This window comes from Wasmannia auropunctata, unplaced genomic scaffold (genome assembly GCF_000956235.1).
Source record: "Wasmannia auropunctata unplaced genomic scaffold, wasmannia.A_1.0 LD335200.1, whole genome shotgun sequence".
In the NCBI taxonomy this organism is placed as follows: domain Eukaryota; kingdom Metazoa; phylum Arthropoda; class Insecta; order Hymenoptera; family Formicidae; genus Wasmannia; species Wasmannia auropunctata.
The window spans coordinates 220416-234389 of NW_012027690.1; the positions used below are offsets into that span (position 1 = coordinate 220416).

The window sequence follows — 13974 nt, forward strand, 5'->3', positions numbered from 1 at the left end:
AGTACACAAGAGAGTTTCCGCTGCGTGCAGTAGCAACAACCACCGGCGTCGTACTGACAGACGGGGGTGAGTCTTGACCCGTGGGAGGCCATCGAGGGGGGTAGTTCTCCTATAGTCGGTGTCGCGCGCGCCGATCGAATGCGACGGCCCGCTCGTCACAACAACCACCAGTTATTGCTATTACTCACCGTCACTATATACCACCGCTGCAATTCCACACGCCGCCACCCTCGACGGCCAGCCGACGACGGCACGGTCATCGTCCACGTGGACTTGGGGGTTACATCACCGCGCGCGAACTTGACATCGACGATATAATAACGGCGACGATGACGACGATGATGTCGTTCGACAGTAGACGCTTTATCGGAGGTCGAGGGTGGGAATTACCCGGTGTAACGAGTATTATATATATTTTTAAAATTATTGTAACATTCGCAAAACTCGTATAACGAGATTCTTACCTGATTTGTTACGCGGATAAAATTTTATGCATATCCATTCGTCATTCTCTTTGGGAGAGAATTCGATAACGATATTTATAGATCTCACCGGGATTAATATGCACCGAGTCGAATAGTGTACGAACGTGATCTCGGAAATTTGCCACCTGAACGGAAATTTGAAGAGCACGATGAGTGCAGAGTCTTTTGAGACTTCGCGACGTCGAATTTCCGGAGTACACACGTGATGCATCACGGAGTTGAGTGCACTCAATTACATACATGAGGGTCGCCGGTTTACATACGACAAGGGGAAATGTACCCGCGTTTCTATCCAGTTTATCGTTAGATTATTATGCCTCGAGAAGTAGCTTCTTTCTGGACTTTGCGCAACGTCAGATGACAATTCTACAATAATTTATAACTTGGCGGCATGTCGATGCTGGTAGGGTAATATACGCGTTCAATTTGCAATCGATACCATCGAGTCAATTAGACTTATACAGACGACTCGGCGAACATTAGAAAACAACATGCATTCTAGTGTTCTCAGAAGAGGATTCAGAAATTTAAAATATCTTTATTCAAAAATATTTAATATAAAATATTTAATATTTCAAATTTGGATTCTTCTAAGAAAACTGTGAAAATTTGATATAATATGACAGGGTACGGAAAAAATCAATTTGAATTCGAAAAAGCTCGAACGAAATGCGAGACATTATATATGTAATATGTATACATATTATATTTATATCGCGGAATATGAAAGTGATCAATGTGAATATTTAATTCCTGCATATCTTATGCGTTTGCATTTCTATCTTTAATATGAAAAACATATCTCGCATATCGATGGAGTTACTCTACTTATACACGTATTTCTATACTTTCCAAAAAGTACTGATCACAAAGTTATTGTATGTGTCATTTATATATCTCTTATTTGCACGTAGATAGAAAACGAGCTCAATGACGCATAGGCCGGTCTTGGGACTTGGACTTGAAGGATTTCAATTGTTAAATTAAAATAAAAAAAATAAAAAAAGCCTCCCTTACGTCAGACTCGGTTGCACGCCGTCGCGCTGCGAGAATCCGCTCCGAGAGGCCCATACGAAACCCACGGCCCCGCAGGACCCCGCAGAAGGTTCACACAGGGCACCTCGCGTGCGTCATACACTCACGCACACCAGAAAACGAATTCCTCTCTCTCCTTCTCGCCGTTAAGTCGTTCGGCCGGCTGGCAGCCGCCTGGCCTTCCTTCCTCTCTACCGCCGCCACCTTATGCCACCGGGGCACCGAAGAGGAGAGCTCTCCTTCAGACCGGCAGTTTCGTGTGTTACACCGTGGCGTGTGCACGGAACACACACCACGCGCGTATCGCGGTGAGACCGTTATCCAACGACGACGACGGTTTTCCCGCGGGTACGTCGAACCCGTTGTTGCACATCAGGGGGGGCACCGTGACTTCTTAGGGCTCCGCGAATCGTCGAATCGTGAACCGCGATTCCGTGCGCCCCCGTTCCGTTCTGATGGTGACCTGACGACGATGGATAAACACTGCCGACCGTCTGGACTCGTGAGCCACCGCTAAACCCGAGAACGAGAGTACTTGAAGCGCGGAACGAAAGTGAGTACGAGAGCACTCCTTTTCTTTCGAGCACCACGTTTTATCGCGGTTCACACAATTACGGAACAGGGGAAAAAACGAGGGATATCCGCGTACAGACACCGAGTCCCTTGCATCTTCCCGTTTTATTCTTCTTTTCTTTCATCCTGTATTTACAGATCGCTAAATTATTATTGATAATTCGTAGTGCGTTAATGACATTTTATGTTAAATTAATTTAAATCAGTGATAGTTTAATTTAATGTCTTACGTTAATTTTCGTTCTATTACATTATTCTTGCAAAACAAAGTAGGCATTTTCTAGATTTTTCACACAGATTTCTCGCTTAAAATTAAAAAAATGATCGAGAAAATTCGGTGAGAGAAGGTGGCAATACTCCGTATTGCTTGTTCGACGGCGAACGAAAATTATTGACAATAATCATCCGGTATCGAGATAGAGATTCGAGAACCTGAAAGCGCTTCGGATGAACGTCTTTTTTCCGAAAGTTTTCGCCTGACCCGCAAATGAACGTAGCAATTGCAATTTATTCCATTGACGTCTGGTGCGTGAGTCACGAGGAGGAAATCACGGCCGTGTCTCGCGCTCTTATTAAAAGAATATGGAGTATCGTTGCAGATGTTACGAACACCACGAATGCGTCTTTTGAGTGCACCGCGATCCCATGGATTCCGTGTAAAGTCATTTTCAGCAAATTGATCGAGTTGTTTACACTTTGTCCGCCGTTTGTCACCGCGTCGCTTGTTGTACATACCATCACGGATGCTGTGGAAGAGTACAATTCCATTTCTTGTAACAGTCGCGTGTCACGTCATTCAACAAGCAGACAAATTGAAATCATTTCACGATTAGCCAGATAAAATTCAGCATTAAACTGATTTTTTCTATTGATATTAAAATAAAGCTACAAATGAAGCTACAACAATAAGCACAATTTTATTTTTCTCTTATTAATAAATTAGAATTGCTTTAATCTTTGATTATAACTGACTAAACTTAATAAAAGTTTTGTCGTTGAAATACATTTTAAAAGAATTGTCATGCACTTCAATAATTACAATAATTTAATTAATTAGCGATATAATATTACGATCAATTGTGTCTAATTATTACATTGATGTTAGGATCTATTGAAAGCCTATCGAAGATTTCGTCGTCGAGATATTTTTTTAGGAGGCTGGTGAAATGTATGTTTTGAAAGACGTAGTTGTATATCGAGAAACAGTTAAGAGAGCGTTTTAAAAGAAGCGACTGAATCGTTGTCCGCTTAAAGCGAAGGTTAACGGTTTTTAAACACTCTGATGAAGATGTCATTGGTCTGCCAAGGTCGGTTTTACGTCGTCGCGTTATTGCATTTTAAGCACGACTCAATGCTCGCTCGAATTTATCGGAGAACATCGCCGACTGCGATATCATTCTCACTGTTGTACTCGATTGTCTACAGCATTATTTTTACAGAGAATGGAAGCCTTCTCGGTCAGTTTAGAAGACCTTGATCTCACCCTTAATCGAAATTCACGATTATTTACAAAATTATCTTAAATTTTACGTGTTCCAAGACTTATTTAAAAAATAATATTTTTTTATACGTATCTCTAAATTAATTTATATCGTCGCGGTGTGTAACTGTTATGCAATGACGACGACGCGCGTATTCGCGCGCGTATGACGATCTTCCGCATTTTACGCAAGTCGATATGTACGGCGGCGCGCCGCTAAGTGGATCGTAAAACTCGCCGCAATTGACACGGGATTCCGCGTAAATGATAGAGTCCTGCAGAACCGCTGAATTATCTTCCCGGGAAGTTGACGACTCGTCGGCGAGGCAGAAAACAAAAGCGGAGAATTCGGTCGATCCATTGTTGTCTGTCGGATTGTACTTCGTCGCGTGTGCTCGCGTGACGGGACCATCGGCCGATTTCTTTCAACTCGCGAGTTCCACTCGCTCGGGGTAGCTCGAAAAGGAAGCGGGAGAAAGCGGACCTTCCTTCTTTTTTAAGACAAAGGCAGCAGAAATCCGATCCGCCGCCGCCGCCGCCGGTCGCGGATCGTGAAAGTGACGATTAAAAGCATTTTAGATGACGCGCCGTGTCTATGAATAACAATGAACGGGGGAATGAAATATGGGCGCGTGTAGGGCTCGTATGTGTAGTTCCCGCGTAGAAACGGAGCCGAGCCGCGCGGATGAGGAACTGCCTGCACTTTATTCTCGCCTCCGCTCGACACGCTGTGTGTCTCTCGGCCTACGTTTCACACTTGCGCTACCAAACGTATAACGTTCGGCAAATTTGTTCGTAACTGCCTCAGGACTGCTAATTAACTTCACCTGACCTCATATTTTATTTCGTAACGGGAAGGACCCGACGCGGGGACCGCGGACGCAGAACGTATGTATAGACGATTGTAAATCATACACGGTGGGTGGAGAGACGATCGTAAAAGCATGATTACGAATAATTACGGGTATAAACAGCCCGGAATAAAATGTAGCTAATGCTTTCACTCACATATTCGAAATAGAAAACTTCGAAGCAGAAAACGCACACGAGTGTACAAGGGTATTATGAAGGTTTGGCTTTCGCTTCCATAATAAATAAGGGGTCACGCGTAGAAAGTGCCGCGGATAAAGGATATCATGATCCTTTGATATTATGTATACGGCTCGTTAAAATTGCGACATTCAAATTATAAAGCCGAGGAATGGAAAGAGAGATGTGTATAGGTACATAAGAATGATTTCGCTTTCGGTTGCACCAACGCGAGACTAATGGACGAGAATGTTATCGCTGCGATGCTACTATAGAGATCGTTGCGTCGTGTATCATCGCGAAAACTGGCACGCAAGTAATTGTACCGAGACCGCGAAGAAACGTGGGCAGGACCGAGCGTGTCTGTTTCCCAGAAAGCGCGTACTTAGCGCGGCATGAGAGATCGCATAAGAGCTCATTGATGAAAAGAGAGACCGGGGCGGTCGCGATTATCGCGGAGGAGAAAGAAGAGAGCGAGAGTTACGCGTCTCAACCCGCCGCGACTGATCGCGATAGAGTTGATATGTTTTAATCCACAGCTCTGCTCTGCTCTCTTCTCCGTTCGCCGTTCGGTGAATATTTACGAGTTCCAGTAATTAAGCGCTTGACTCAGCGTTAGGCTGATTGTCATGTACAATGGGAAAAGTCGCGAAAATTAGATATGAATTCATTAACTTTCTTTTTCCTCGAAAAAAAATACAGTCGAGTCAGTTGTAACAATTGACAATGCGAAGGAAAAGTTCCAACAATAAATAACATGATTAATTATTCATTATCATTTCAAATAAAAATTATAATGACATAGTAATTTTCACATATAGGTATATGCATATAATAGACATTACGATTTTATTACGGAAAAATTAAAATTATGAGACTGGAGTGTATAAAGACAACTTTTTTTTTATTTTTCAACGCACCACGCAGATGCACACATATACGGATTATTAATAATTGTGCACTTTCTAGAAATAATTTTCAACTTTTCTCATACGTCTTTTAGGTTATTCGCCAAACGTTTTTATATTTGCGCACGTAATAATCACGTTTATCCGCCGTGACATTTCACGGTTGGCGAATCTACAGTCGCGGGAGTGCAGTTTCCCAATTAGTGGGTTGCGCGTGAGTTACATAACGGCGGAAATTATCGACAAAAAATTCCGGTCGTGTTGCGCGATCGCCCAAATCGGAACGAGTTTCAGACGCTCGCCCGCGGGTCGACGCTTTTTCCAGATTATCGAAGGAACGTTGCCAGTCACGTATAAAGCGTCGCGGGATTAGATTTCCGTCCGCCGTGATCGGATCGCATTACGACGACGACGGCGCGGCGAGTCGATACCGAGATCGATGACTATCCGAAATTATTTACGCGTCAGCGATTCCGATCGGCGATTCCTCGGTATTCGACACGGGGCGAGAGGGATCGGGAAGCAGAACGTTTCGGCCGCGAGTTTCACATAACGCGGCTGTCTCACTTTCGACACGGTCGCGGATCGGATGTCCGTGCACGTGCGAAGCAAATTGCGAAGAAATATCAAAGTGTAAGATCCTTATGTGATTCCGAGAGTAAGGTGTAACGATGGTCCGAGAGACACCTAAAGTAATTTCTCGCGAACGCGCGGATTAGGTTGTCGACCCAAGGAAAAACCTACGTTCTCTGTCGTCCAGTGAAAGGGCCGATCGGGCCGACGATCGCCGGCGAGTGTGAAGTCAGCACCCCAACATTAAAATTCCACAGTTCTGATTAGAGTTCCCGTTTTGAGGAGACAAAGAGTTTCCCATAGTTTACAACAAGAGTTCTGCTTAATAATCGTTTTTAATTTAAAAAATGTAGTGCTTCTTATCAAAATTTAAATTAAAAATTGTTATTAAGCAGAACTCTTGTTATAAACCATACAGGGAACTCTTTGTCTCTCCAAAATAAAGCGAAAATTCTAGTCAGAACTATATGGAATTTTATTGTCGGGGTACCATAAACTTCACACACGCCTGTCGCCGCGAATGAGAAGGGCAAAACGCGAAATAACAAACGATCCGAGCGTAGTACGGAGTAATTTTATATTCGAACGACGAACCGCGGGCGTACAAAAGTCTATTCACCCAAGTCCCAGATGACGCGGGGCTGACTTTTAACGCGCGTCGGATTCAAAGGAGGAGGCGAAATGTGTGTATGCCGAAAATAGATCGGCGCTTAAAGTTAAGGTTCGCCGCGTTAAATCGACTCGCGGGTCTTTCCACCCGTGTGTGCTCGTGTTTCCCGCTCTCTTTTTATTGTCCTCTCCGTTCTTCGCCGCGCCGCGCGATTCGTTTCTCCCCCCCCCCTCCCCCCGGGTCGGGTTTATTATTACACACACGGCGTCCACATATATTCCGGCCTCTCTTTCTCTCGCTCTCACCTTCCGTCTTTTTCCCCGCGTCGCGTCTGGACCGCAAGCGGAGCTTATTAAGGCTCACTACTACCGCGGACAAACACCTTGAAAGCCCTGAACTTCAGGACCCGAGAGAGGATGACCGACGCTCAAGGTCGATCCGAATCCGAACCGGTTCTTCCTCGAGAAAGATTCGGTGAGGAATACGTAAGATCTCCACGCCTCCGCAATTTAATCCATTAGCCGTCAACAAGAGTAATACCCACGGGGCCTTTGATAAGGCGTGAGTTATAATAATAACGATATTTGAATTACTTTATATCACTGTACATCTTATTTCACCAACGTTTGATCGTTGCAATTATAGATAAATCTTTTTGTAACGGTCAAGGTTTGATTATGATCTCGCTGCCAAATGCCACTCCATGCAGCAACACAAAAATATAATAACTTAACAATTAATTTAAAACACAATGGTTTAAAATTTTATAAAATTAACTACAGCGAAAGTTAAGAATGATGAAGAAGAGACGGCTCTCTCTTGTGCTCTCCTCGTATAGAAAAACCTCTTCGAGGCGAGCCGGAATCTCTCGTCGCAAAGAGTCACAGCTCGTGCTGAAAATAGGTCTCGCTATGGGTCCCATAAATTTCAGCCGCTTTGGTGTGTAACCTGCGCGAAGCGAAACCGCCGCAGAGTGAAACTTCTGACAGCACCTCCGGTGAAAAGGACGTGACACAGGCAGGAAATGTCGCGCAAAGCGCACGCATGCGTGCGCGCCTCTCCTTTTTTGTTATCGTTAAGATAAGAGCGCTTTTACTATGCGGGTTTCGTGCGATAGCGACACGTGCCCCGGAAATCGTCGTTGTCCAATCGGCGATTGCGATCGAGAACTGCCACAAGGCGACGTCGCTTTGTAGCGTATAGATTGGAGTTTGGTAGAATAAAAATTAATTATCAAATCTAATTCACTGTAAGCGTAATAAAAATTCACGAGTTAGGGGAAACACAAGTCGCTATAGACTGACGTGAGAAGCGCTTGATCGACACAGGCCGAGAAATGGAACATTCTTAGAAATCTTTCTCGCGGTCTAGAAAAATTTCGCTCGTTGTCTCGCAAATTCTACGTTGGCGAACAAACGCACGTCCTCGTTCGTCATAATTTTACGGACTCGCAAACTCATTCGCTATTCCGTGCGCGAATGTAAAATCCGCAAGAAAACGATGGTCCCCCGCGTGGTGAAAACCCGTCTCTTTCTCTCTCTCGTTCTTTCTCTTTCTCTCCCCGCAAGAGTGTCGACAAAAGGCTAACCGGTTTCCGGAAATGGGTTGGCGTCGTCCTCGACAAGTTAAACGAGCGTGTGTGCGCGCAAACCGCGAACACGAGAAAATAAGAGGTTTACCCAATCACCCAGATAACGCTATAAGAGACGATAATTGCAGCGTGGCGAGCGGTCTTCCAAAATTCGATTAAATCTAGCAACCAGACGGCAGATATGTTCTTAATTTAGAGCTGAAAAAAAGAAGAAAAAAAAAACAAAAAAAAACAGATTTTATTCAAAGAACAGATATTATGCAGAGGTACAGTTAATTAATTCATACCCCCTCAAAATGCGCGTATAACGTTATAACAATAAATCGATCGAGAGAACTTCACGACAACAGGCGTTCGGCAGCGTCGTTGTCCTCGACGGAATTTTTCGACGCAACGTACGTATTCTCGTCGCGCGTGTCGCGCGTATTTTTGCGCGGGACCGACCTCTCTCCCGTCAAGACGTCTCGTCGGATTTTTTTTTATTCATCGAACGTCCCCGCGACTGGTCCCAAGGACCCCGTTTTTTCCCCTTGACTCATCGCGCGTTATTACGTCAGCGTCCCCGATTCGGCCGCCGGTGCGCGATGCAGAGAGCCGTGCGGGTGCAGAGAAATGCAGCAGGACTTTCCGTTTCGTGCGATCGTATCAGCGCGGCGCGGCGCGGCGCGCGCGCGATCGATTCCACCCTCTCTTAATCAAATAAAGAACATTACGCTAATCGGAAGTTTCCGGCGAACGACCTTATCGCTGGTGAGAAACGTTATGAGTCGGCCGGTCGATCTGTCATCGCCGAGAAGACATTCCGTTTTCCTTTCAGACCAGACGGTATTCGTACATTTTGTATGCAGAAGAGGCAAAAAATTACGGCAAGCCGCACGTAAATGGCATTTCTTATCTGGACTGCTTTTTCGACGTGCGACGGCCGGTAGACGCGGTTTAAACGCGTTGTCTCTCGCCTGTCTCTTTCGCGTGACTCATCTTGTACGAAGGATAAAAAAGAAAATTACAAAATCGAAGCAGCTTGCGGAACGTACGTGACTGGCTTCTGTTTATACACTCTCGATAGCTTACGAACATTTTTCGATCGCCGGCGAACCACGACAACGGTCCTCTTTGTTGCGAGCCGCGATTGATAATTCCTCTTCGCTGTAACACCGCATACACTCATGTATCGTTCTCTGTGTGAGATACGCGCGTCGCGACCCGCATTCGCGATATACTCTCCTCCGATACCCGTCAAGGCGAGGGAAAATTGCTCGCCGAATGGAGGTTCACGACCGGTGTATCAGTGAGTCACATCGATTTCTTGCTTCCACGAAAGGCAGACTGCGGTTCGCGCCGAAGATAAACCGTCGTTTAATTGTCGATCTCGAAGGTCAATAATAGCGCGCGACGCGCTTTCTCCCTTTCTCTCTCTCTCTCCCTCTCCCTTTCCCTAACTCAGTTAGTCTTCTCTTTGTTTCGCGAATGTCGAATGTCGTAGGTTCCTTATTAGCGTTCATCGGACGGGTCAAAATTTCGTATTATGTATACCTACTCAGATTGTATCTGGATAAGTAATTAAATGATTTACGCGATCAGATTTCGCTTCTTGATACGATTTGACGTTAATAATAATTTCGAGCGAGCTTGTAAATGTGCCGAGTAACATTCGACGTGTCCTCTGGACGTCGTCGTCGCATTTTCGAGAATCGATCGATTTGGTCGAGAGATATATGCGAACGATTAACGCAACAATACGACGTAAATCGCATATCGCGATAAGAGTTGCATACGGAGAACATTACGCGATCGGATCTTACACAACGGCGGTACCGATAGCGAAAAAAGTCACGAATATTTTTATTAGTTTTCTGCGGGGACCTGCTATACGTGTCGTAGAAAGAGTAATTTGAGATTAGATTAGATTAGATACGTGGGGCTTTATTGCGGCACTTATCAGCGCTCTGTTATCGATTAACACCAGTTTCGCACCGATTAATCTACAAATGCATTTCGGCACATTATACGGTGGAACTATCTCTGAAACTCTGATTCGCGTAGATACGTTACGTGACGTCAAAGACATCTTGACGACAAAGATAATCTCTACTCTGCATTTTTCATTGTTGATTGTCAAATTGTAGCACACCAATTAATAATGCAATTGCATGTATAAAGCCCATCTTGATCAACACGACAAAATTATTGATTACAATAGTTTAATATAATATTTAATTCAGTTGTTACACTTTGGTTTGATGATAGCAAGTATTTGCAAAAATTTTATAATTTTAAGATTGCATTCTGTTTTTTGTATAGACGGAGTGTTAATTAAACGAAAGATGAAGACGACGATACGTAATTATCTTTCTAAAAATTTTTAATGCATTTGGAAACTCGCATTTGAATTAAGAATTTCGCGTTTAGTACGAACGTAGAAATTTTTTTCTTGATAAAGTTGTTGATTCAGACAATGAAACGAAACAAGCCCGTCGTTAATGCGAGTCGTTTACTAACAAGCGGCCCCGACAGTAGCAGCCATTCTTACGCAGGTTCTCCTCTCGGTACGTTTCGCTGTTAGGCGCCGTTTCGTTCCGCTATCAGTCATGTGGAGGATAACAAGAGGAGAGAGAGAGAGGAAGAGGGAGTCGACGTAGCCGATGGGCGATAGACGGAAGGTGGTGGTCACCGCCAGGTCATTCTTGAGCAGCAGTCGCAAGGTGGTTCCTCTGTTCTCCGGTCCCTCTTCGGTTGACATCACCGCGAAGCGAAATAAACGCGCGATTCTAGCTCTTCGCCGCCGTGTATACAACGCGCGAATTCGAGACACGTCGAATCCCATCGAAACATCGAAGTAATATCAATTTCCTCTTGTGATTGTGTGTTTACGTTAAGCATCGTCGGCCACGACGACGGACTGCCTTCTATCTGGTGACTCGCGAGCCTTCACGGCTGGATTTCACATTGCGCGGACGATTTCCGTGTCGTTGCAAAAGGAAAAGATTTCATTACGTGTAAAATTGAAGAGAAAGAGTAGATTATAAAATATATGAAATTTCTACAAAGTGAAAAATCTGTTATATTATAAGTAAATCTGATTGCGTTACGCGAAATTGAAAGGAAAAAACGGAGATGCATTGTTGAATAAAATAGAAGTGCACGTCGTGAAACTGAAAAAGATAAAGTACGAAATAGACGTATAAATTTCTCCGAAATAAATCTCTTGCGCGTCTATCCTTTTTTTTCGTTTATCGAGCATAAATTTAATTAGTTTTCTGAATGTCACTGCAGAGAAATAAGCTATTCTTTGGACTTTGTCGACGCAGCGAGATATTAAGGAGAGTGACACGTGGACCGCTTCAGAATTAAAAATCGCCAAGAATTTCGCTTATTATACTTCTGGAATCTTTCGTTATCTTTTGATATCTTATACAGATGATTGCATCGATAGAGTGTCATTAAATACATAGGTATATATAAATTCTTCGAGCAATAACACAACACTCGAGAAATATGATAAAGTTTTTTTTTAACAATAATATGAAGCTTTACGTAGAAATAGATTTTTTTTAATCTATAAATTTCTATCTATAAGCTCCTAACGATAAGACAATCCGATTAAATCAGATTTTTTTGCTCGCCGATTTGAAATTGTACAGTCATCTAATCTCTTCCGCTTAGATCCGGCAATATCAGATGTTGTGAATTTGCGAATTTGCGTTTATCTTATCTGACAAATTCGCGTTTATTCGAACCAGGTAGCGAGGACTAGACCGGAGTCGAAATTCGCGATCGCGATTAACACTGCCAAAACAAAGATAATCGAGTTAAGTTTTTTCTTCACTTGAATATCGCAGGTGCAAGCACCAGCACCGGAATCGTGGAAACATGGGGTGAGTTCGAAATTTCTCCACAGATTTCAAACAAATCGCAGAATTTACTATTTTTCGCGAAGGATGTCCCTTCGAATAAATTTTGTTAAATATGAAATGTCAAATTTGATTGTAGCTCATCGGAATTACATTAGCATCAGGCAGAAACTATTTATGACTCCTCGCTTTCGAAAATTCGTACGACGACTTGTATTATCGCGGGCCACGCGATATTTTTGCTTTCTCAACTTTCTCTCTTTTGTTTAATTTTGTTCGTATCTCTCTTTATCTATTCGGCGCATATAAAAATATTTGCCGAACGATCTATTGCCGACTCGTTCTATTATCTATGAGCGTTGAATGTTACGGACTTCGATATCTAATCTGAATCATTATGTTTGCAAGGCCGCGAGGCCGAATAAAACGACGACTTTATACACGCTACCTGTTAAATAAATTTTTAACGTTACTTAAAAATAGATGAAATAAAAAAGGAAAACCTATTAGAGCTTTTAAACCAAGTTTTTTAAATTTCATGGTGTTAATTTCTCAATGACAAATTATTCTTAAATTTTAATGACAAATGACATTGAATAAATATATTTGCTTTTTCAAGGAACTGAGTAAATTTATTCTATAAATATAATTTTATTTTCTTGTTATTGTCTTTATAAATTATAAAACTAGAAAATTCTGATCAGTCTAATCCTACTAATTAATAATAATAACTTCATTAATTGTGTATTGAAGAAAGTGTGACACAGCTGAAAGAAATAAAACATATATATGAAGTAGCACATGTAATAGACAAAGTAACAGTATAATATTGGCCGGAAACCTAAATCTAAACCTAAATACTAATTATAAATAGTTTGAACGCTAAGATATATTAAAAGAAATATTAATAAACGTAGAGTTGCAAATTATGAATAACAACACGAAAGCTCGTTACATATTGAAAAGTATTTAGGGGTAGCTCATTCTCTGGGACATTTGCAGCGTGGAGACAGTCGACACCGGGGGTGTCTTCAGAAAACCCGGCGCGAGACCGGAAGTTCTCAAGCACGAAGGGAAATTACCTTGGAGCATGGAGCGCGGATTGCACGAGCGTGACCGAGCCGGCGTACAGGACTTCGTCCTCTTGGAGGACTTCCGCAGCGAGACCGCTTTCATCGACAATCTGCGCAAACGATTCAAGGAGGATCTTATTTACGTGAGTCGCGTAATTATTAGCGCGAATTTAAAGAAAGAATTTCTGATTTATTTCATATTTAATTTATTAGACAGAGCAGGACATATTTTATCATCTTTTTCTGTATTTTTTATTTGTATGCATTGTTTATGATTTTAAAGAGAAATACATTTTAAGAGTTCGAAATCTCGTATAAAAAGATTTTACATTTTCATCTTATTTTTTCACATAAAATCACATAAACTTCCCAGCTATGATAATCGAGATGATGCATCACTCTATATATGCAGCTAAATATAGAAATGTTTAGAGCGGCGCAGTAACTTAAGAGAAATTTCTTATCTTTAATATTGCAGACATACATCGGTCAGGTACTGGTGTCGGCGAATCCTTATAAAAAACTGCCCATTTACACCCCGGAGACCATTCTTTACTATCACGGGAGAAACTTCTTCGAGGCACCCCCTCACATGTAAGCATCCACCATGCCTCGTTATACACGGTGTCCCTTAGCAAATTCGTTCAACTTTTGTCAAGTAAAAACGAGAAAAAATGCGACAAAATCCGGGCCACCCTGTATAAAGCAACTGAAATATGCAACGCATAAAATTTTCGTGAATTATAAAAATTCATTTTCGCAGTTT

The 13974-nt window shown here is 42.6% G+C and overlaps 1 protein-coding gene across 5 annotated transcripts in view; it reads left to right on the forward strand.

Moving 5' to 3' along the window:
* The first annotated feature begins 1788 nt into the window (after nucleotides 1-1788).
* The window catches only part of LOC105457621 (myosin-IB), an 18310-nt gene continuing 6124 nt past the window's right edge, over nucleotides 1789-13974 (forward strand). The window contains exons 1-5 of one of the 5 annotated variants that reach the window (XM_011702409.1): nucleotides 11027-11450; nucleotides 11558-11736; nucleotides 12124-12159; nucleotides 13138-13351; nucleotides 13687-13802. In XM_011702409.1, coding sequence (XP_011700711.1) covers nucleotides 12155-12159; nucleotides 13138-13351; nucleotides 13687-13802 — 335 coding nt within the window. In that variant the 5' untranslated portion in view covers nucleotides 11027-11450; nucleotides 11558-11736; nucleotides 12124-12154. Of the gene's footprint in view, nucleotides 2074-10934; nucleotides 11737-12123; nucleotides 12160-13137; nucleotides 13352-13686; nucleotides 13803-13974 lie in introns of those variants that run through there. The other 4 variants (XM_011702410.1, XM_011702407.1, XM_011702408.1 and 1 more) reach the window with 4 other exon arrangements.